General features: G+C 38.1%; 3 protein-coding genes across 7 annotated transcripts in view; all 3 read right to left on the bottom strand.

Moving 5' to 3' along the window:
- The window catches only part of promL (prominin-like), a 115708-nt gene that overhangs the window by 39109 nt on the left and 54704 nt on the right, over nt 1-21895 (bottom strand). For 4 of the 5 annotated variants that reach the window (XM_065219883.1, XM_065219886.1, XM_065219885.1 and 1 more), the window contains exons 1-2: nt 15902-16016; nt 4154-4681 (exon numbers count right to left, since the gene is read on the bottom strand). In XM_065219883.1, the coding sequence (XP_065075955.1) occupies nt 4154-4681; nt 15902-16001 (628 nt within the window). In that variant the 5' untranslated portion in view covers nt 16002-16016. Of the gene's footprint in view, nt 1-4153; nt 4682-15901; nt 16017-21895 lie in introns of those variants that run through there. The other variant, XM_065219888.1, reaches the window with a different exon arrangement.
- Nucleotides 5891-6828, bottom strand: LOC135699621 (uncharacterized). The gene is made up of 2 exons (XM_065219929.1): nt 6157-6828; nt 5891-6089 (listed from the first exon to the last, which is right to left on the bottom strand). Exons 1-2 carry the CDS (start codon nt 6739-6741, stop codon nt 6072-6074), a joined length of 603 nt encoding a protein of 200 aa, XP_065076001.1. The 5' UTR covers nt 6742-6828; the 3' UTR covers nt 5891-6071.
- Nucleotides 6785-7645, bottom strand: LOC135699620 (uncharacterized). Its single transcript, XM_065219928.1, has 2 exons — nt 7023-7645; nt 6785-6963 (listed from the first exon to the last, which is right to left on the bottom strand). Exons 1-2 carry the CDS (start codon nt 7537-7539, stop codon nt 6845-6847), a joined length of 636 nt encoding a protein of 211 aa, XP_065076000.1. The 5' UTR covers nt 7540-7645; the 3' UTR covers nt 6785-6844.

Below are 21895 nucleotides of genomic sequence, written 5' to 3'. Positions count from 1 at the left end.
AGATCCTGTGTGGACCATATTGTCACGCTCTGAAACAGGTAATGAGTTCCAAGAGTCCCTGTAATTGGTATTCATTGACTACGAAAAAGCTTTCGACCGACTAAACCACGAAAACTTGTGGGGCGCTCTGAGACGCAATGGAGTCCCTGATAAGATCGTCAACCTCATCGAAGCGCAGTACGAGGCTTTCTCATGCAGAGTGTTGCACAACGGAGCTTTGTATGACCCGGTTCGGGTAATCGCAGGCTTCGATTTGGCTGATGATGTTGCGTTATTAGCACAACGGTGCTCTGACCTGCAGAGTAAGCTCGACGACCTTGTGGAACGCTCCTCTGAAGCAGGTCTAACCATCAACGTCAACAAGACCAAATCGTTGGATGTCAACACGGAAAACCGTTCCAATTTCACGGTAGCTGGGCAGGCAGTGGAGAAAGTCGAAAGCTTCCAATATCTTGGCAGCCAGATAGCGTCGGACGGCGGCACCAAAAGCGACATAGGTGCACGGATTAAGAAGGCGAGGGCTGCTTTTGCCAGTTTGCGAAATGTATGGAGAGCGAATCAGATCAGTCGACGCACCAAAATCCGAATTTTTAACTCGAACGTGAAGTCTGTGCTGCTATTCGCCAGTGAAACATGGTGTGTATCAGCGGAGAACACTCAGAGGCTGCAGGTGTTTATCAACCGATGCCTGCGGTACATAATTCGTGCCTGGTGGCCCCACAATTGGATCTCAAATTCCGAGCTTCATCGTTTGTGCCATCAGAAGCCGATAGAGACAGAAATTCGTGAACGGAAGTTGTGGTGGGTCGGCCACACACTACGACGGAGCGGAAACGAAATCTGCAAGCAAGCACTGGACTGGAATCCAGCAGGACATCAAGTACAAGTACAAGTAAGTAAGTAAGTAAGTAAGTAAGTAAGTAAGTAAGTAAGTAAGTAAGTAAGTAAGTAAGTAAGTAAGTAAGTAAGTAAGTAAGTAAGTAAGTAAGTAAGTAAGTAAGTAAGTAAGTAAGTAAGTAAGTAAGTAAATAAGTAAATAAGTAAGTAAGTAAGTAAGTAAGTAAGTAAGTAAGTAAGTAAGTAAATAAGTAAGTAAGTAAGTAAGTAAGTAAGTAAGTAAGTAAGTAAGTAAGTAAGTAAGTAAGTAAGTAAGTAAGTAAGTAAGTAAGTAAGTAAGTAAGTAAGTAAGTAAGTAAGTAAGTAAAACGGGTGACAGTTTGCCACTTTTTACAGATATTTAAAAAGTTGCCCGAATATTTTTCCAATCGTATGTTTGGCACACAAACAAATACCTCTGTAGCCTGTAAGTTAATGATTTTATTATGTACGAATTTAGCTTTGAAATTGCATGTTAGAATTAAAAATAGATTAAAAAGGCAAACTATCAATTCTGGGGTGAAGTTTATGATGCAGGTGTGGGGCGACCCCGGCGTATTGGTTAACATCCATACCTCGCACGCCAACGTCACGAGTTTAAATCTCACCCCCGAACAAGTCACAAATGACCCAAGAATGTTAAAGTGACTAAAAAAAAAAAAAAAAAAAAAAAAAAAAATGATGCAGGTTCCGGCTTAGATTTGCCTTCGTTAGGCCCAGGCCAAGACTAGTGATAAACCAAATTGTGTTAATCGACCAGGTATTCGACCTTCACACCAAAATGTTAACTGATATTTGACCATTTCTGACTTAACAAGTGGCCGATAAAGTTTTTGAGCAAAACGTTGATCTAAGTATTCAGCCGGTCGGTGCATCAGTAGTCAAGGCTAGGGTTCGGTGGTAGATCTGAAACCGTAACGTACCACGAAAAGGTGATTTACCAGAGCAGATAGCAAGCTTGCCCGTATCATTATGTTAAAAGGCTAGAACAAGGAGAACAAAATCATCACTTTTCCCATAGCAGGGTGCGGAGATGAACCAGCGTCTGGCTGAAAATCTCCTTAATAAAGACAACCAACCAACCAACCAACCAACCAACCAACCATAGCAGGGTGGCCAGTGAATTTTCATATTGAAATTTCCGGTATTTTCCCGGTTCAAATATTAAAAATTTCCTGGTTGTTAATATTCAACAAAAAACGAAATTGGACGTGTTTTTAAAAAGAAAGTCAACTGTAAATTTCCGGATGTTATTTGTGGGGAACATAAAAAGAGAAATTACAGAATGTATTTTTTAAAGCTGAAAGGGGCTGTTCATAAACTACGTCGACAGTTTAGGCAGGAAGGGTTGACAACTATCCACGGCCCATTCAAATTTTAAATTGTTTGTATGGACAATTGTCTACGCAGGCCCCCCGCAGGTCAAGAATTAAAAAAAACTGTCTACGTAGTTAATGAACAGCCCCAAAGTATAAATTCAACTTTATGAGTCACTTAATGTATTCAGTATCTATCAAGATACTTTGAAAATCAATTTTTATTATATTTTTAAGCTTGATACATCTTATAATTTCAAAGCCCTACAATTTATTGAGTAACAGAGATTAAGGTCACTAGGCCAAATGCTCCAAATGAATCCAAAAACATGATTCAGAAAAAATGAATTTGATACAGATGAGAATTATAGGAAATTGTAAGGGAAATCGGATAAAGAAAATGTGTCTTCACCCCATTCTATACTAACATAAATATTAAACTTTCAGTACTCGCGCTGATGTACAAAGTAAAACACAAACAAATATGTAAAACCTTTTGACGTTGGAACTCACTCAACATGAAACTAAACATGGTTCATGAAATTTAATACCCACGTCCAATAGACCAATACTAGAAAAATATTACTGAAAGGATAACAAATTTGATTTAAGAAGATTCCCAAGATTCTGCTACTTTGAAATTTGTGTACAGTCTGAAACTAGAACTTTTCTTCAAAATAAGTGATTATTAATAATCTTCGTGATACAAGAGGTGAGGGCCTCCCTTAGCTCAGTCGGTAAAGGCACAGCTACAATGCAAGACCATGCTTATGAATTTGATTAAGTTTTCAAAAATGCCGATTTTTTTTTTCAATGCTCTATCAAGCGTCCTTTTGCATGGAAAACTACAAATTTACAGCATTAAAACCGTCTCAACAATATCGGATGGCAATCGGCAGTTGGGATGAGGTTTCATTTCAATCAGCGAATGATGACGATGATGACATTTCCAACAACCGATAAAATTACAGCAGAGAATCTCGGGCACTCGTGCAACCTAATCAAAGTCAATAAGGGTCGATCAAACAGTTTCAGTTTACCTTAATCTAACCGACACCCCTCAAATGCTGCTGATGGCTTTAATCTCAAAGCAGTGCCAAACCTGTCGTCCGTCATGTCATGGTCCACCAACATAACTTCCTACGAAAGGCATTTATTTTGTAATCCAATATGTTTGATCCGTCCTCGCCGTGCTCGTACCGTGAAACAATGATTCCAACGGAAATTAAATCACCCAAGCTCCTCGCAAGCTTGCAAACTACAACAACAACGGTGAATGAAACAATAAGCGCCCGACCCATTCATTCATTGTCCGGTCTCGTGATATTTTGACCAATTTTGCGAAACGAAATTTACACCAATTACCTACAACTTGAGATCCGATATCAACGTGTGGCCAAGCGATTCTTCAGCAAACAATAGCCCTAATTTCCCAATAACCCTCCAACAGACCCTCCTCCTCTCTGGGTGGTGTTGAACAACGGACAATCGAGTGTTCCAATTTTCACACGGTAAATCTAAATTGTTTACGATGGAATGGCAACGGCCAAGACGACGACGACGACGTCATGGTCTCTTAGTTTTTTTTGCATGTGCCTCTACTCTGCTTTATCTTCCGCTCGTAATGCCGGACCAAGTACGGAGTTCTTGTTGGGGAAATGTTATTAAAGTGCCATATTTATCGCTGGGAGGAACAGCATTTTGCACACTGCTCTATTGTGACGGCTGGTAAGTTTGTGTATGACCGCGTGCGCCACCATTCATGAAATTTTCTTTTGTTTTGCGGTGGGATGGCGTTCCACCATTCATCCATTCATCACAGAGCAGCCAGTGGCGAAGAAAATTTGCCTCACGATGTAGGTTAGCAGGGAAGTGTGCTTTCCACGTTTTTGTTTGATCTCATTATTATTGATTATTTAGCAAAGTGGACTTATAGTAATGCGAAAGTACAAGTAACTTACCTTCCGGCACCGGCTCTGTACCGACGAACAGCTTGATCACCAGGTTGGTCAGATTGTACAACGGTGCCATCCCGCGGCTACTGTACGAAGTTGAGCTAAGGAAGTTTGGCGTTTCGCTAATGTTGGAAAACTCAGTCGTGCGGATCTTCAGGATGAACGAATCCGCTGCTTGTACACTAGTGCATTGGCTACTGCAAAAAACGACGATGAGCAATATTGCGGCACCCATAGTCAATAGGGGACTAGAGCTTCGCCAGTTTTGCGTTGATGAGATCATGTCAGTGCTGGTGATGGAGGAATGGCGTTTCTTGTGATGGCTACGTGTGATGGCGATTCGACTACAACTACTGCTGTCGGTGGTTCCGGTAGTCTTCGGAGAGGTTCGAGGATGGCAGGATTGGAGCTTCACTTTGGTATTGGCCTTGCCGTCGTTTCCACTGATGCTACTGCTTCGAGGCGCTCCCATCGCTGATGACGGAAGGCCTGGAGCGTGATTCGGTAGGAATGATTGAATTACTTCTGTTCGACCTGGAATGGGAAAGCAAAACGACAACAAATTGCCATTAGAACAGAAATTGCATTATCGTACACGGCGAGAAGTGATGGCACATTCTCGAGTAACGCCCCGAGAATGATGACTAGGTCAATTGGGATTGTCAACATCGTCACTCCGTCGAACAACACGACACGGCCAAACACAATCAATTTATATTCGATTTCACTGCAATTGAGTCAAGTGCAAATTTCCTACGCCGCCCGAACAAGAATGATTTCCTGTGATAGGCGCAGGAGTGTAAACATATCCATCCAGAGGAACCGATAAAATGCCGTTACGTAAGCTTGTGGAACACTTCAAGACAGACTTACACTTCAACGCCTCGAGATAAATCAAGCCACTTCTGGGAATTCGTAAAATCACCCATTACAAAAACAGTAAAAGTTTTCGGAAGGAAAGATGAATTCACCATGAGTAAGATATAGAAAATGAAAACAAAAGATCATAAAAAAAAACTACATAAAAAAGATGTTCACAATCTAAGGAAAGTGCATGGACAGAGCAGTCGATAAAAAAAAAGGCAAATTAAAAAAGGAAACATTTAGTCACTCAGTTCTTAGAATTCATGTTAAATAGATCGTCGACGTCAGATTGTCAAGTGATAATCATGGGCGTAGCTAAAAAATTCTTCTAGAATCTTTCGTTTTTGCACATTTCACGAATCTTGAAAATACTTCTAAAAGGCTTCATTGACTTACTAGTGATAGAGAGTCGCCTCACCTCACTCGTCACCAACGTCAGGCCTGAATAAGAACAAATTAATGCACATTTAACCTCATGACAAAGAATCCACATGACTTGTACCCTTTTGCTGAACATTAGGAACGATGCAACTGCCGCAACACATCCGTTCTCAAAATATAAAACCAGCTGCAACATGTAGCAAACTGCCATGCTAAATCAAAGGCAAGAATGTTACACTATTAAAACTCCCGTTTCGTGTACGCATGTCGTGAAACACGCAATTTTGCTCAAGACTTAAAAACTAAAAACGGTTTGGCGTTTGAAGCACTGAGTGCAGTTGGTTCGTATTACTTCTCCCATAATATCCCATGGCTCGGATTTGTTGTGGCATTTCTCATCTGTATATTATTCTTTTTCAATCCTTTCTGAGCCCGGCAAGCAGACAAGGCGGGTGTGTATGAAAATATTCCACAGCTGCACACTATCTGACTGTTGTGCTGTATGAACAACACAATCTATCTAAACCGCCAACCTTCGAACTGATTCATGCCCGCCACAACTGTGTGGAGAATTGAAAACGAGTTGAGCTTTGGGAATGGACTCGGGGGGTTTTATTGCCAGCAAGAATTTCGATGATTCGAACAATGTTGAAAAGTGAATGATGAATGTTTCAAAGTCTCATTTGAATTTGCAGATCTGAAAGTAAATCCTATGCTTTATCGACCCATCAATCAGAGCGGAATTACTTAGCTAGGTTGAATACCTTTTTAGTTTCAACAGCATTTCCCGAGCAACTGGTTGGTAGTTCGTCTTGGCTGCGCGGACAGCAACTGGGATGCGCAATAGCCCCATTCAACAGTAAATCGCGGAACTGTTTATTCTTACGCATTCGCCGGAAGTTCGCTTCCCGCACCCTTTCTTCGGCCTTTGTACGGTCGTACAGCTCCGTGAGTGAGTTCGTCGGAGCAACCAAAACTTCCTTGTTGTATTCTACTTCTTCTCCTTCTTCCATGATATATTTGAAGATTTCCCGTTCTTGTTCCTCTTCACTTCCAGACGGTGAGAGGCAACTCACCACGCTTCCCAGTTCCGAACCGAATTCTACCCGAACGCTTTGGGTGCATTCTTCGCAGATTCCGTACATTCGTTCAATCTTTGTTTCAACGTTGAGCAGCCGCTGTTCGAAGGAGCTGAGCTGTTCTCGCACATCCGCCGAAATGGTACAATGTTTCTCGTGGAGCAATTCTTCCGTTAGAGGAACGATTTTCCTTGGAGCGATCAACTCTGAGGCCCCTAGCGATTCACTAGAATTTAAATTCTCATTGAAAAAGATTTGTTGCAAGGACATTTTTCTTGGATTTTCAAATTTTCTATATTTTTTAAACGATTTTTAAGGACACTTGAAATTTTGCTGCCAATCTCTGCAAGGTTGAAAAATTATGCTTCAATGCCTACTGAGGTTGCAAGTCCGTTGTCATGGCGGCGGGTGGTGGATGTTTCACAGCTTTGGAGTTTATGTTTGGCGGATAGATTTCAAAGACGGGCGTCACGACGCACGGTAAACTGAAAGCTGAATGTTTGTCATGAAACTAGGTACCCAATTCAGCCTGAAATACTTTTCCATCTTACCGCCTTTGACATGATGCTTGATTCTGGACAGAACACTGCTTCGTCTTCGTTCCACTATGTTTCCTCGTAACGAAGTTGAAGGACTGGTCAAAAACTGTTCCACTTGATTTGCGTCGCTAATCGAATGCGGCGCCAGGTGCTTCTGCTCTTTCCGTCCAAATTTCATTTTGACAACCATGTCCCGTGGTGAAGACGATGCTCCTGGAACCGCGCTATTTAAGCTGCTACACAGTGATTCGTTAACCTGTTCCAAGGTTCGGTGACATCTGGCCACGCTGGATTCCAGCCGGGAGAAGGCATCGTGGAAGTTGGATTCCAGCCGGCTCATTTTGAGGTCAATCTCCAATAGCCGTGAATGAACTGCATGAAATGTCAGCTCATGGAGGATTCCATGATGGTCCGGTGTGGCTGATGGTCGTGGGGGTTTGATGGGTTCGATACTGGGGTACGGTGGTTCACAGGATTCCAAACTGTCCGAAGCGCACAGCTTGCAGTGAGGAATAGATGGGAATGACATTTTTCTAATTTTAATTATTCACGGAAAATTTTGAAGAGATTTGGATCCGCTTTGGATACGCTTTTGACAGAGCTCAAAATCGTGGATCACTTGATTAGCTGGATTGACTCAAAAGTTCTACATATACAATGGGGTAGGTCACACAACAAAACAGCTGCACATAGTTAATAACTAATTATAACTAATAGTTATACTGTAGATTGCGTAATTTTACGAGGCATATTACAATTACATCTCTATTTTCATAGATTCACCAGGAGCGCGTAACGAAAGTTTCGAAACCATGCAGTTAATCCCAATCAGCGAGCTGCATCTCGGTGTTGAAGACATGGACTTTTCCGTTGAGTTCCGCCAGTTGATGATATGCAAGGTTTCGCGGGTAGTGATCATTTAGTTTTAAAATATGGGACCCTAGCTCTTTTTCTTTAGCGGAGAAGAAACGAGCTTTGAAAGAACGAATTTATTTCGCTTCCTGCCCCGACGACACTTCTGCTCCAGATACGTCTGTGTTGGAATGCCATGGGCCTTGGCGGCTCGTTTCGTGGATGTTCCGTCCCATTTGATAGTGCCTGCCTTCCTTGGATTTCCATTTGTATATTCGCAGCATCATCACTTTGCTCATTTTACTCCTACTAATGGTGCTCATTTCACCCCTAATTAATTAAGAAAAAGTCACAGTGCGTTTTTTTACAATTGGGTTCTTTAAGGGTACACACTAATCGAGTCAGTACGGTTTTACTGAGTTTTTGAATTGCGAACTGTTCGGTAAAAGTTTAAAAATCTGTGGAAAATTTATTAATAAGAAAATTTGTTCTGAACTTGTGTATACTTAGTTATGTTAACCCCATTTAATGATAAAAAATAAAATTGGTCGATTTCATTGATTCCTTACGGATAACGGTCATTTGAATTTTTACCGACTTTTTCAGCAATTCAAAAACCCAGTAAAAAAATACTGACTCCTGTAAAAAAATCTTAGTGTGTATAGAGGTAAATGCATATTCGTAATCTGCATTGAAAAAGGGAACCCAAACCCAAATTTTCATCAAGTTTGGTACACTGGAACTATTTTAAATAAGAACGATTACATGTGCAAAAATCACCTTATTAGCGCCCCTCGGTGTCACTTTGTATGGGAGCGAGCTGTCAGTTTGTCAGTTTAGTGTCAAACAGTGAAGTTATTATTTTGCTTTAAATCTTGATTTAAAAATCGACATGAAAGTGTGTGGGCTCGAAAAAAATATCGCTGTGTTCGGAAAACGAACCTCTTTCAGATAATATATAAAAACCGATTTTTTTTTTTTTTTTTCTAAATTAAAGAACCCAATTAAAGTAACAAAACAAAATGTCAGTGGGTGTTAAGTCTGAGAGCTGATGTACACATAATGTTTCATTACAAAAATAATAGATCAACAAATTATATTATAATTAAATCACCTGCGAATCATGTTTCATTTTGCAATATATTTGCATATTTCAAAGTGGTAATAAACAGTTCTATTCAATAATAGATAATTATTATCATATTAAGTTTAAGATCAGTGTTCACTCGGCTGTCGACAGAAGCAGACCACTCTCAATGTGTGTCACGCGATCGTCTGTTTACTCGGCAGCAACCATTGTGTGGTCCTCCTCATTGTTCTTCATCAGCAGTTCTTTCAGTCGATGCATCGTCGACTTTGGAAAGCAACCGTTTCGTGATGAGTGTGTGAGTGCTGACCACGTTTTGCGTCCAATGCTGCAATGGAAGCGCTCTGACCCTCGTTGGTGAATCTGCCATACAATGAAACCACTGGAAGCGGCTTCCGTGCTGGTGGAGGAGGCTTATTGGATAGCGGAAGATAAAATGTTTATTGTGTTGTACCTGTTGACTATTATTTTTAAATGCATTGTATAGTGAACAAGAATCCTCGGCTCTGTAAAGTTAATTCGGTTGAGCCTTATCAAATAAAGTATTTAAAAAAAAATAAAATAAAAATTAAGTTTAAGATTGCATAGTTTTATTAAAATTATGAGTGCTCAATTCGCACCGTGTGCTCATTATGTCCCTAATCCCATCCCCTTGATTAATTATATCCGTTGTACTGTAACAGTTATCAGGGTTAGCTAAAAATAATAATGAATCAGTAAGTATACTTTTTTTTTTTTTTTTAATACTTTATTATAGAGATTTTTAGCCATAGGCTAGTTCATCTCTTAAGTAAGTATACTCTAAGTGATCCTTAACTGTAGAGTGATTGTAAAAACCTTCATTTCTTCCAATGTCTCAGAATTTACTGAGTAAGATTCACTGAACCAAACGCTATCGTGCTGAATTATTTATTAGAATTGTAAACATTCAAGAGTAAGAGATTGACTTATGATTTTATTAATATATCTTGAACATGATACGTATGAGGTCTAGTAAAAATTATTATAGATCTCGGAGCAAGAAATTTGCAAACACTCTGCAGTCCGTACTATCAGAAACCTTTTAAAAAATAAAATCGAAGTTTATGGATTTGATTATAGTCTTAGACCACGAAATTTTTGAGATTTGTGATTTCGAAAAATCATCGAGATGGTGGATTAAGGAAAAACCAAATCGGATTTATTTTTCAACTATCTGGAGCTGAAAAAAAAATACTCAAAATATGAAATTTCTAAAAATTTCCAAGATCTCAGGTTAAAATAAAATATATTAAGGGCGTTTGGAAAGTTTCAGGATTCGAACAATTTTAAGATAGAATTCTGACGAGAAGAATTATGGAATTTTGAGGAGAATTCAAGGAAATAATAGTTTAGGAGAATTCATGTGAAATTTTAAGGAGTTCTGACCATAATTCTTAGATGATTCTGAGATGAAGCCCGAAGGAATTCTTACGAAAATTATAATGGTTTTCTGGTGAGAACAAAGGAAAGAACTTCAAGTAAAATTGCTAGCTGTTTCTGAGAAGCACTGTATGGGGACCGCGAGTAGAACAGTAGGTGAAATTTAATGAACAATCCGAGAGTTCTGATGAGAATTCAAATAGAATTATAAACATAATTAAAATAGTGTTCAAGAGATAACTTCCATGGAAACAAACTAAGGAATTCCGAGAAAAATACCAAAGGAATCGTAGTCTGAGGTTAACTACAAAACTGATGAATATTTCAAGAAAATTCAGAAGAGGATTCCAAGGATTTATAAAGAAAATTCCAAGGGATTTCTAAGGAGAACTACGGACGATTTCTGAAGAGAGAAAAATCAAATATTGAAAAGATTTTAAAAGGAATCGCGTTCTCATGCAATTCATAGAAAAGTTTCAAAGGAATTCCAAGGAGATTACGGTGAAATTTTCCTGGAATGTTTAAGAAAAATTGCATAATAATTCTGAGCAAGGTAACTCTGGGATTAATACCTTGGCAATTCTGAAAAGAATCTCATGTCGACATCAAACCTTAAAAAACTTCCGGATAATTTTTAGTTCAGTTTAAGTTAACAAATTTGTGTTTCTTAAGTCCGGCATCATGAATATGCAAAAAATTAAATTGGAATAGATACGTAAAATTCGTAAACAATATTGCTGAGTAATTTAATTCTGAAAACAAACGAATAACTGATGTAAAATATGCAGTCTTTCTTTTGGTAAAAACTCGCTCTGTTTCACAAGTTGATTCTGAAATTCGGACGTAAACAAATCACTGTATTCTAAGGTTTATTGATTGTTCAATGCTTTTTCGTGGCATTATCGGGTTTTCCCAGTAATTTTCCAAATTTCCGGATATTTCCCGGTTTTTCCGGTTCACTGGCCACACTCCCAAGTAACAATTTTGTTTTTATGAGAGTTCTGTAGACCATGATTTAGACTTGTAGAATGCTATAAAACCGTGATAAAACCTGCAATGTTACTTCTCAGCTTAGAAGGTCAAGTCTGGAAATGCTCCATAGAAACCTGCGTCCTGCAAAAATTACCTTCCATTCCTAAGTTAAATGTTTATAAAGATCCTCGTAAAACAAATTGGGAACTATATAGAACAATTATGAAGAGTCAACATGAACCCATTTTCAATAATATTGATACCATTACAAAGCTAGAAAAAGTTGCTATTGACTTAATAACTAACATGAATCAGGCCTACAATGCCAGTTGTCCTACAAAGGAGCGCTCGACTAATAGAGATGTTTCCTGGTGGAATGATAGATTAGAAAAATTACGGAAAAAAGCTAGGAAACTATTCAACCGTGCAAAATTTACTTCAAACTGGTCTCAATATAAAGAGGCGTTAACTGAATATAACAGAGAAATAAGAAGATCCAAGCGAAAAGATTGGAGACACATGTGTGAAAACATAGAAAACACTCCTGAAACTGCAAGACTTCAAAAAGTTCTCTCAAAAGATCATTCTAACGGTCTTGGAACTTTCAAAAAGACTGGCGGACATTTTACTGAAAACTCAAAAGAAACTCTGGAACTGATGATGCAAACCCATTATCCAGGGTCCCTTCCTACTGATGATCAACTACAAAATCGTGATTGCATGCAAAATGCCACATCTTCAGACCGTGGTGAACGTGATAGATCTACCGAAACAAATGTCTCACTATGTGGGCTAGAAATGTCAAATGAAGAGGCTGAAAACTTTGCCATTAGAATATTTACAAACTCAAGACTTGAATGGGCGATAGATTCTTTTAGTTCTTTCAAATCCCCTGACCCAGATGGTATTTTTCCAGCACATATTCAAAATTGTAAATCTATAATAATTCCTGTTTTAGTTAAATTGTTCAAGTCTAGTTTCTTATTGAGATACATCCCAAAAAATGGAGACAAGTCCGAGTGGTATTCATATCAAAGGCGAACAAAAGAGATAAATCTCTACCAAAATCATTTAGACCAATAAGCCTGTCATCAATATTTTTGAAATTAATGGAAAAACTCATAGATGAATATGTCAAATCAGAAATACTCCTTAATAAACCATTATGTAAGACACAATTTGCTTACCAGTCAGGCAAGTCAACAATAACAGCTCTTCATACTCTTATTAATAAAATAGAAAAATCCTTTGCGGCTAAGGACATTCTACTAGCACCGTTTCTTGATATTGAAGGTGCATTTGATAATGCATCTTTCACGTCGATGATATGCGCCATGAGAAATCGTGGTTTTAATAAAAACATAATCAACTGGGTTGTAGAAATGCTATCCAAAAGAGAAATATCAGCTAATCTAGGAGATTCAGTAGTGAAAGTAACAGCTGTAAAAGGCTGTCCTCAAGGAGGTGTTCTTTCTCCCCTTCTGTTGTTGATGACCTTCTTATAAAACTAAAGCACCAAGGATTCGAAATAATTGGGTTTGCGGATGACATTGTCATTATAGTCCGTGGAAAATTCGATAAAGTTGTTTCCGAAAGAATGCAAAAAGCATTAAAATTCACACTATCGTGGTGCAAAGATGAGGGATTGAATATCAATCCTACAAAAACAACTATTGTACCTTTTACTAAAAGACGTAAAATCTCTATCAATGATATTAAACTAGGAGACGTAAAGCTGTCACTATCTTTAGAAGTAAAGTTTTTATGAGTAACTTTAGATAGTAAACTCTGCTGGAACAAACATATTGATCAACAAATAGGAAAAGCAACAAATGCTTTTTGGACCTGCAAAAGAACGTTTGGAAAAAAAAATGGGGTCTGAAGCCAAATATGATACACTGGATATACTCGGCTATAGTTAAACCCAGGATTACCTACGCCTCACTTATATGGTGGCCGAAAACTAAGCAACAAACGGCACAAGTCAAACTAAACAAGCTACAAAGGTTTGCTACTATTTCCATAACTGGAGCAATGCGTAGTACTCCCTCTACAGCCTTGGATGCTTTACTCAATATCCTTCCTCTTCATCAATTTATTCAACTGGATGCAGAGAAAAGTGCTCTAAGGCTCAAACGGTCCATGAATTTCTTCGATGGAGATCTTATTGGACATTTGAGCATTCTAAAAGAGTTTAAGATAAGTTCATTAATATTGATGAACGAAGATTGCATGCTAAAGCGACATTATTGCAACCATAATTTCCAAGTTCCTGGTGTGACTCGCGTTGACTGGGATGCAGGAAGACTGAATATTAGTCCTGGATCATTAATCTTTTATACAGATGGCTCGAAACAAGATAATATGGTCGGGGCTGGTATTACCGGCCCTGGGGTTAACTTTTCGGTGTCCATGGGAAATTGGCCGACAGTATTTCAAGCTGAAATATATGCCATCTTAGAATGTGCAGCGATTTGCATAAAAAGAAACTATAAAAATGCGAATATATGCATTTGTTGAGATAGTCAAGCGGCGCTGAATGCTTTGAAATCAAAAACTTACACGTCAAAACTGGTGTGGGAATGTACTAAACTATTACAGCAACTGTCCTGTCGAAATACGGTTAACCTTTATTGGGTTCCTGGTCATTGTGGAATCGAAGGAAACGAAAAAGCTGATCAATTGGCAAAAATAGGGTCATCCACAAAATTCATCGGTCCTGAACCATTCTTTGGACTTTCTTTTTGTGCTTTAAAAATGGAGCTAAAAAACTGGGAAAAAACAAAGGTACAGTACAACTGGACCAGTACCTTAAATTCTCGGCAATCTAAACGTTTTATAAAGCCGAACGCTTTTCATACACAAAAGTTACTTAATCTTTCAAAAAAAGATTTGAGTACATACACTGGTTTGATAACAGGACACTGTCATTGTAAATATCACCTGAAAATCATTGGTAAACTTCATGAAGATAAATGTCGCTTTTGTAACTTAAAGAGTGAAAGCTCTGAACATTTGCTGTGTGACTGTGTTGCACTATTTCATAAACGATGCAGATATCTTGATAAGGGTCTGATGAGACCTTGGGAAATCTGGGCTGCTGCTCCCAATCAGGTAATAAATTTCATAAGGAATATATTACCTGCTTGGGATGATTGCTTACAACAGTAGTGGTAGTTACTCAAACAATAGTGGCTTACCGCTACGTTATGGCATAAATAAAAAGAAGATACACCACAATAGATCAAAGTAATGGTCGCGGTGGTATTATGTCCCCAACATAGGAAAAAAAAAAAAGTTAAATGTATGTTCGATAACATCTAATAAACAAAACATAAATTCATTTTAATTAGCTTTTTTTTAACCAATTTATTTTTTGGATTTTTAATTTTCCCATGCTTGTTTAATCTATACCTTATACTCATAGCTCATGCAAGGTTTGCCATATAAAGAGTTATACATTATGTAACGTGCAAAGATTTTGATGCTATTTTATATGTCGACTCACTACTACTTTTGTAAATGTCACGATGCAAATGCAAATACAAATTTGTTTTGAACCTTTCCACCATAGAAGTCAGAGTTGAGGAGTAGGGTTCAAAAACGTCAACATTTAGAAGTAGGTTTTGAAAAAAGGATTTTGACTATAAACAATATTTTTACTTTTATAACAGCTTCGCAGTTTATGACAGATGGTTCCTGAAGTAATCATTAGACAACTCACATCCATTAAACAACGCAATCGAAATTGTAAAAGAATCTTATCTGAGATATACACTGCTAGTTCAACCGTGCAACCGAAAGTCTAGACCAGAGAGATGACTCACTCGCACGAACTAGAGAGAGAGAAAGAGATAGAGGAACTGAAACCACTGGAAAACTGGTTTCGTTTCTCTGCGTAACACCATCATCCAAATCTCGAGCGCTAATGATCTGACTAGTAAAAGAATACAACCGCGAACGACTTTATCCATTAGACCGAACATTAGCAAGACTTCTTTCAGTACGAACAAGGTATATGTAATCGCGTTGGCAGAAAACTGTCTGCGGTCTGGTCTGGTGAGTCACTCCCTACAACAGCACTAAATCATAGGTTGATCCCAATCAGAGAAGAAAATCAACTTAAGAAGAGATAGATAGGTACCTGCCAAAAGCCGTCCGAAAAAGCAAAATGAAATAAAAACAGTCTACTCATGTGATACAATTACCCGCCACCAACCTCGCTACCGATCGCCGTTCGAAACTGGTTTCTCTATCCGATGAATACTTTCGGGTTACACTTTTTTTAGCTGTTCGGCAATGCACGAGAGGTATTAGTGGGTTGAGTACAATTAAATTTATACTGCACTACACGCACGATCAACAGCAAGTGATGTTGAGACTTACGCAGTAAATAATCACATTAGATTTTGAAAGCATTGTATACGGATCTTCGTTTTGGATGGGTGCTTTGAAATTTTGGAGTTTTGGTATGTCTCGTAAAATCAGACACCTTTTGGAAACATTTGGCAACAACTAATTCAATGGAACTTTCACTTAAAAGTTTCTTGCGTCAAGACAATAACAAAATAACAGGTACCTTTCACCACTAGAAGGAAAAAACTGAAAACGGCACACGCAAAAACCTCAACCTTCTGCGACGTTTGAATTAGCACTGATCGTCCCTGACTTATTTCCATAAGGTGCGATTGTGCAGACCACCTGCTGCTTATCAGTTAGGTACTTGGCTGGGCGATAGTGACTGATGCAAATATCTTGTTCCCTCCCCCGATACGAGTGAAGTACCCCTCAATAAAATGTCAATGAAAATCACCACCAAAGAACAAACGGATGACTCACAACAAGGATCATGAGTTTAGTTAGCTACATGGAGAAAACCCATTTCAAGAGCCATAAAAATCGATCTCTTCAGCTGTGTGGTTAAATAGGTCTGTTAGAGAAGGCAAAGGTTTCAAAGAAACAAATCAATCTGAAACTGAGTTGTTTACACAGGCTAACTTCATCAGTATGAAGGTCGTTCGTTCATTCCAATAAACCTATCTCGAACAGCGTTACATTCCGCTGTAAAGGAAGTTGGGAGACAACTCAATCAGGGAATTTCCGCTGCTACTAATATAGCTTCTAGTACCTACGTTGTTGTGTGTCGTGTTAGTACCTTTTATCATTGCTTCCGACAAATTCGAACGAAAGAAGATGATGATGTAAATATGTATGTTTGTTGGATATATTCCCTGCGGAGAGAAAAAGAGCATCTTTAAGTCTAAAACCTAGAACATAACGTGCATCATTGCTTGCCGTATGAAAAATGTCGACCAGTCAGGCAAGACTGTTTGTGATAACAAACAAGTTTATGATTTTGTGAATTTGTTTGTCCTAGCCTTAATTTCGATTTACAGTGGTTGAAATTTCGATTTACAATCGTGGTAGTAATTAATTACTACTCAGGGTTGTATTATGGATGCTTACTGTCTTCAGCAATATTGATCCTTAGTTTTAGTGGCATTAATTGTTCCGAACAAAAATATTGATTCCGGGAAAAAATCACATATAATTTTAAGCATAGCTATTTTCCTTCAAAACGGATAATCTAACGATTATGTTGAAAACCAAAAACCATGCCTTAAGATCATCCATCGGGAATGACGTAATATCATGGAGCATAAATAAGCACCCTCCCAAAGTCCCAACTCAATGCAATCAGAGTGCATGAAACGCTTTTCCCAGGGCAACAATCTGCACGCGAAGTTATTAATATCAACTTCATTGTGCACCAGCACAGACACGCGCTTATTGCTTGCACCCGATCGGCTTGTGTGTGTGGTCATTTTTTCACTTGTTTATTCACCCTAGGCGTACGAATAACTTCGCATCACGAAAAATAAACAAAAACCCCACTCAAACCGATAGGTCAAGACCCCCTCCACTCCATTTCTTCCTTTTGCACCGTAAACTCAGCCAACGTGCGCAAACAACAATACACGATACGTGCCCGAAACATAATGATAGCCCCGGCTTTTGCATTTCCGTTTGGCCCCAAACAGGAAACCAGGTCGATCCGATTTTGTGGATTCTCCGCATTCATCGTCCATCCTACTCTTATCGGTTTTTCGACGCGTTCGTTCGTTCGTTCGTTACTCTAAAATGAAGAACAATTTCAGGGTGTCTGCTCATTTAGCTAAATAGTTTTCCAGGACGTCAACGGAAAATTTCCAGATTTTTAAGAACGCGTTAAAAAAACGGTAAAAAAAATATTACTTTGGAACAGCAAAACAAGGTTTATTAATGAAGTGGAATTAAATGGACGATAGCGTTTAATGCTGTTTTGAGTATTCCACTAACAACCCAATTTCATAACTTCATACTATTTGGGAGCAAAAAAATAACACCTATAAATTATTACCAAAATTTAGAAATTGTTTCATTGATATGATGGTAGTTCTTTTCATTCTAGATTCTAGACCACACACAATTAATTATAAAACTACAATCATAATTTAAATTAATGATAATTAATGTATTACTGAAAATTAAACTATTTCATTTGTTTCCAGGAATGCTGGATATTATTTACAACAAAAGATCTACTACTGCATTATGTTTTTCTATATGATAGTTATTTAACATAGTAACATCTTACAGATTTTGAAATAACATCTTACAGATTTCAAATCAAAAGAAATCTGGTTCAAGGAGTCCGACTGATCGTAAATTTCACAAAGTCTTTGATACAAAAAATTAAAGAACTAAAAGTTTTGAAAATGTATCCAGGCTTAAGACCTTAGAAATGTTGAAAGTGCCAGAAACTCAAAAATAAATGAAGTCCCAGACAGTTGATTCATTTTGATATCGCAATATTAAACATTTCGAAACATGGCATTTTGCATATTTGTGTTAGTTTTGAATCATCAAAGGTATCTTATGTTCCAGAATCTTAAAAAAAATTTCAGTGGCGTCACGTAAACTCACTTCCTACCTGTGCACTAACTTTCAAAACCAGATAAAATGCCATATTTATACAACAATCGGTTTCCAAATGGACATATCGTATGCGTGATAATATTTGCACCATTGAGCAATGTCAAAATTTAAAAAAAAAAAATAAAAAATTCGTTTTCAAGTTTTTTTTTTATTTATTCAAAGAACAGGCCTTGGCCTTCATGACGCGCCATATTGAGTAATCCAGCGGATTAAGATCGGGGCTGGATGGCGGCCACATATCCTTCTCAGCGATAACCCTCGGAGCCCGAGCTGACCTCGGACGACCTGTGGCCACCTTCGCGGATAGTTGTCCTTTCTTTTCTCGGTGTAAAACCCTTTTGACGGTCCACCGGGACACTCCCACGGCGATTGAAATGTCTTTTTGCGACGTTTGCGCGTGGGACAAATCACGAATACGCTGCCACTTGGTCATGGTGCAACTGTCAAACTAAGTAAATCATTTTCTTTTATATACAGCCTACTACGGTATGAGCTTTTTGTTACGTGCATGCAAAGAAAACCGAGGCATTTCATGCACAGGTGGAACGGGAACTTTATTTGTACTACGATGGTGCAAACATTATCACGCATACGGTCATCTTAGTTTACTCAATATCTATCTAATATGAGAGTTTCTGTACAGCGGTGCCGGTGGTGTAGTGGTAAGCGTGATTACCTCTCACCCCAGCAGGCCTGGGTTCAATCCCAGTCGGCACCGCCGGGATGTTCTGAGGTATAACATCTCTGATCACGGAGGTTAAGCCGTACATCTGAGGATCAAGGGAAGTAAAGCCGTTGGTCCCCGGTTCATGAGTTGATGGATCGATAGGTACGGTCCAGGTGTGGGAGTCTCCTTGGCGTCGGTAGCATTGGTGCTCAGCACGGAAAACAGAATCGATGGAAAACAAATCAAGGAAAAAAAAAAGAGTTTCTGTACAGATAGTTTAGATTAGTTTAGCTTTATTATAGAGAAATTTCTCAATGTCCAGAATATTGCTATGGGAACTCACATTTTATAAGTCTTGAACATCGAAAAAAAAACTTTGATTTACTTTTTCTGTAATTTTGAAAAAATTCCTTTGTTTGAATCAACTTGCAACTTTAAACAGGATTTTTTGAGCATTGTTTCTTGAATTTCCTTAGAATCAACTAAATAAGATTCCTCGGAGTTCATCTTAGGTATTCCCTTGAGATTAGCTCCATAATACTCTAAAAATTCTCTATAGAACGCTCTTTGATTCACCTTGAAATTCTAGGAATTCCCGCCAGAAAAAGTTTCAGGAACTACCTTGAATCTCTCCATAATATTGCCTTTGACTTTTACCTCAGAAATTCGTTGAAAATTTCCTTGAAGCTTTCCTCAAAATTTCATTTAAATACTCCTAATAGTACTTTTGGAATGATCCCCTGAATTTTCATTGAAATCTTATCAGGATTCCTATTGGATTCTCCTTCTCCTCTTGGAATTCTACTTACACTCCTAATTCTCTTTCGGTTCTCCTTTCAAATCCCATATAAAGTCTCCTTATTTTGCAATTTTAGCCAGAACACTATTTGAATTCTATTTGGAATTTCTCCACAGAATTCTCTTGCAAATTTACTTTGTATCCCACTCAGGATTCCTTTGCAATTCTACTCAAAACTGCCTTGGAAGTCTGGAGTTTATCAGAACTAATTTGAAAGGAGTTCTCAGATATCACTTTCCTAAAAATTCATCCTTTGAATTTTCCTCTGAATTCCTTTGAAATTAATTCTAAAGATCCTTGGAAATTGTCATGAAATGTATTCACTCAAATTCATTACCTTTGAAACTTTTACAAGGCCCTTAGTTTATTTGAAATCTGGTTTCTTGGAATTTTTTTTATGTCTACCTCGCATTTTACTGACAAGAACAATAAAAATACATTAGAACATATGGTTTTACACAATAGAATCTGTTGTAAATGGAACATTTACTATAGATGACGAGGGTTGTTAAGTATTTTAACCAAAGAAAAAAATCTCGAACAAATTTGATAGGTAGTCTATATTTATCTAGTGTATATATTATCATTCTAGATTCTTGAAAATTTCTTCAAGATTGATTTGATTAGGTCGAAGATTTCAAAAAATAGTCTATGTTTACAATCTGTAGAAAATATCCATGTTCCATAACCTTGCGAAAAAAAAATGGAATTAAACCGTTGTTACTGAAAATAAGTTTACTCCAGAATTATTATGTTCAAAGAATAAAAGAAACTAACGAGGAAGGCCAAGTGATGGAAACACATTTTCCAGGTTCGCTATTGTGTGTGGAATCAGATAATTCTGATTCTGTTGGTGAAATGTGTTCTATAGAGACCTCGCCAGTGTCTCAGAGAACAGAAAACACCATATTAGATATAGCTGATGAAATTTTCACAATTGCCAGAGTGGAGAATGCTGTGAGATCTTTTCAGCCTTTTAAATCTGCGGGTGATGGCATATTCCCGGCACCACTTCAAAACGGTGAAGCAATGCTGATTCCGTCTCTAACTAAGATTTATAAGACAAGTTTAAGATTAAACTACATTCCATCAAAATGGAGATTGGTAAGAGTTATATTCATACCGAAAAACGGGAGGCGTGATAAAACGCAGCCAAAAGCATTTAGGCCCATTAATCTCTCATCCATTTTACTGAAGACTATGGAAAAGGTGTTGATTGACTTCATCAATTCAACTTACATGTTAACGCATCCAATATCCAATTTTCAGTATGCGTATCAATCTGGAAAATCAACAGTTACTGCTCTCCATACTTTGGTAACTAAAATCGAAAAATCTCTTTCAGTTAAAGAAATCGCACTTTGTTCTTTCTTGGATATTGAAGGAGCTTTTGACAACGCATCCTATTCTTCTATGGTTGACGCCATGAAGAAAAGGAACTTCGACACGCACATCGTCAGCTGGATTCATACTATACTTGCAAAAAGAAAAGTCACTTCTGGGCTGAGAAGCTCATCTATAACACTAAAGGCAACGAAAGGCTGTCCTCAAGGAGGAGTCCTCTCACCACTAATGGGGGCTTTAGTTGTAGATGATCTTCTAAGAAGCCTAGAGGCGAAAGGTTTCGAAGTTGTGGGCTTTGCGGATGATATAGTCATTGAAGTTAGAGGAAAATTTGACGCTATTATTTCAGAAAGAATGCAACAGGCTCTAAAGTTTACCCAATCTTGGTGTGGGTCTAAACATTAATCCGCCAAAAGTAGTAATCGTTCTTTTTACTAGAAAGAGGAAGTTCAAACGGAAGGAGTTCAAGTTTGGAGGAGAACAGATCCATCTTAGTGAACAGGTCAAATACCTAGGAGTTATATTGGATGCCAAGTTGAATTGGAATGCTCAGATTGATTTTGTGATCAACAAAGCAAACAGTATCCTGTGGTTATACTCCAAAACTGTTGGTAGAAAATGGGGTTTGAAACCAACAATGACAATGTGGATTTACACATCAGTAATCCGTCCAAAAGTAACTTATGCGTCGTTAGTGTGGTGGCCAAAAATGAAAGAGGCTACCGCAATCATATTTTTCACAGAAGGCTCAAAAATTGGAACACATAGATATAATACTAGAAACG

Source organism: Ochlerotatus camptorhynchus, unplaced genomic scaffold, assembly GCF_037179485.1.
Source record: "Ochlerotatus camptorhynchus isolate MF236.1 unplaced genomic scaffold, CSIRO-AGI_Acam_v1.1 ptg000112l, whole genome shotgun sequence".
Lineage (NCBI taxonomy): Eukaryota > Metazoa > Arthropoda > Insecta > Diptera > Culicidae > Ochlerotatus > Ochlerotatus camptorhynchus.
Note: the sequence above shows the minus strand (reverse complement) of the source record. Positions and strands in the feature narration are given on the sequence as shown.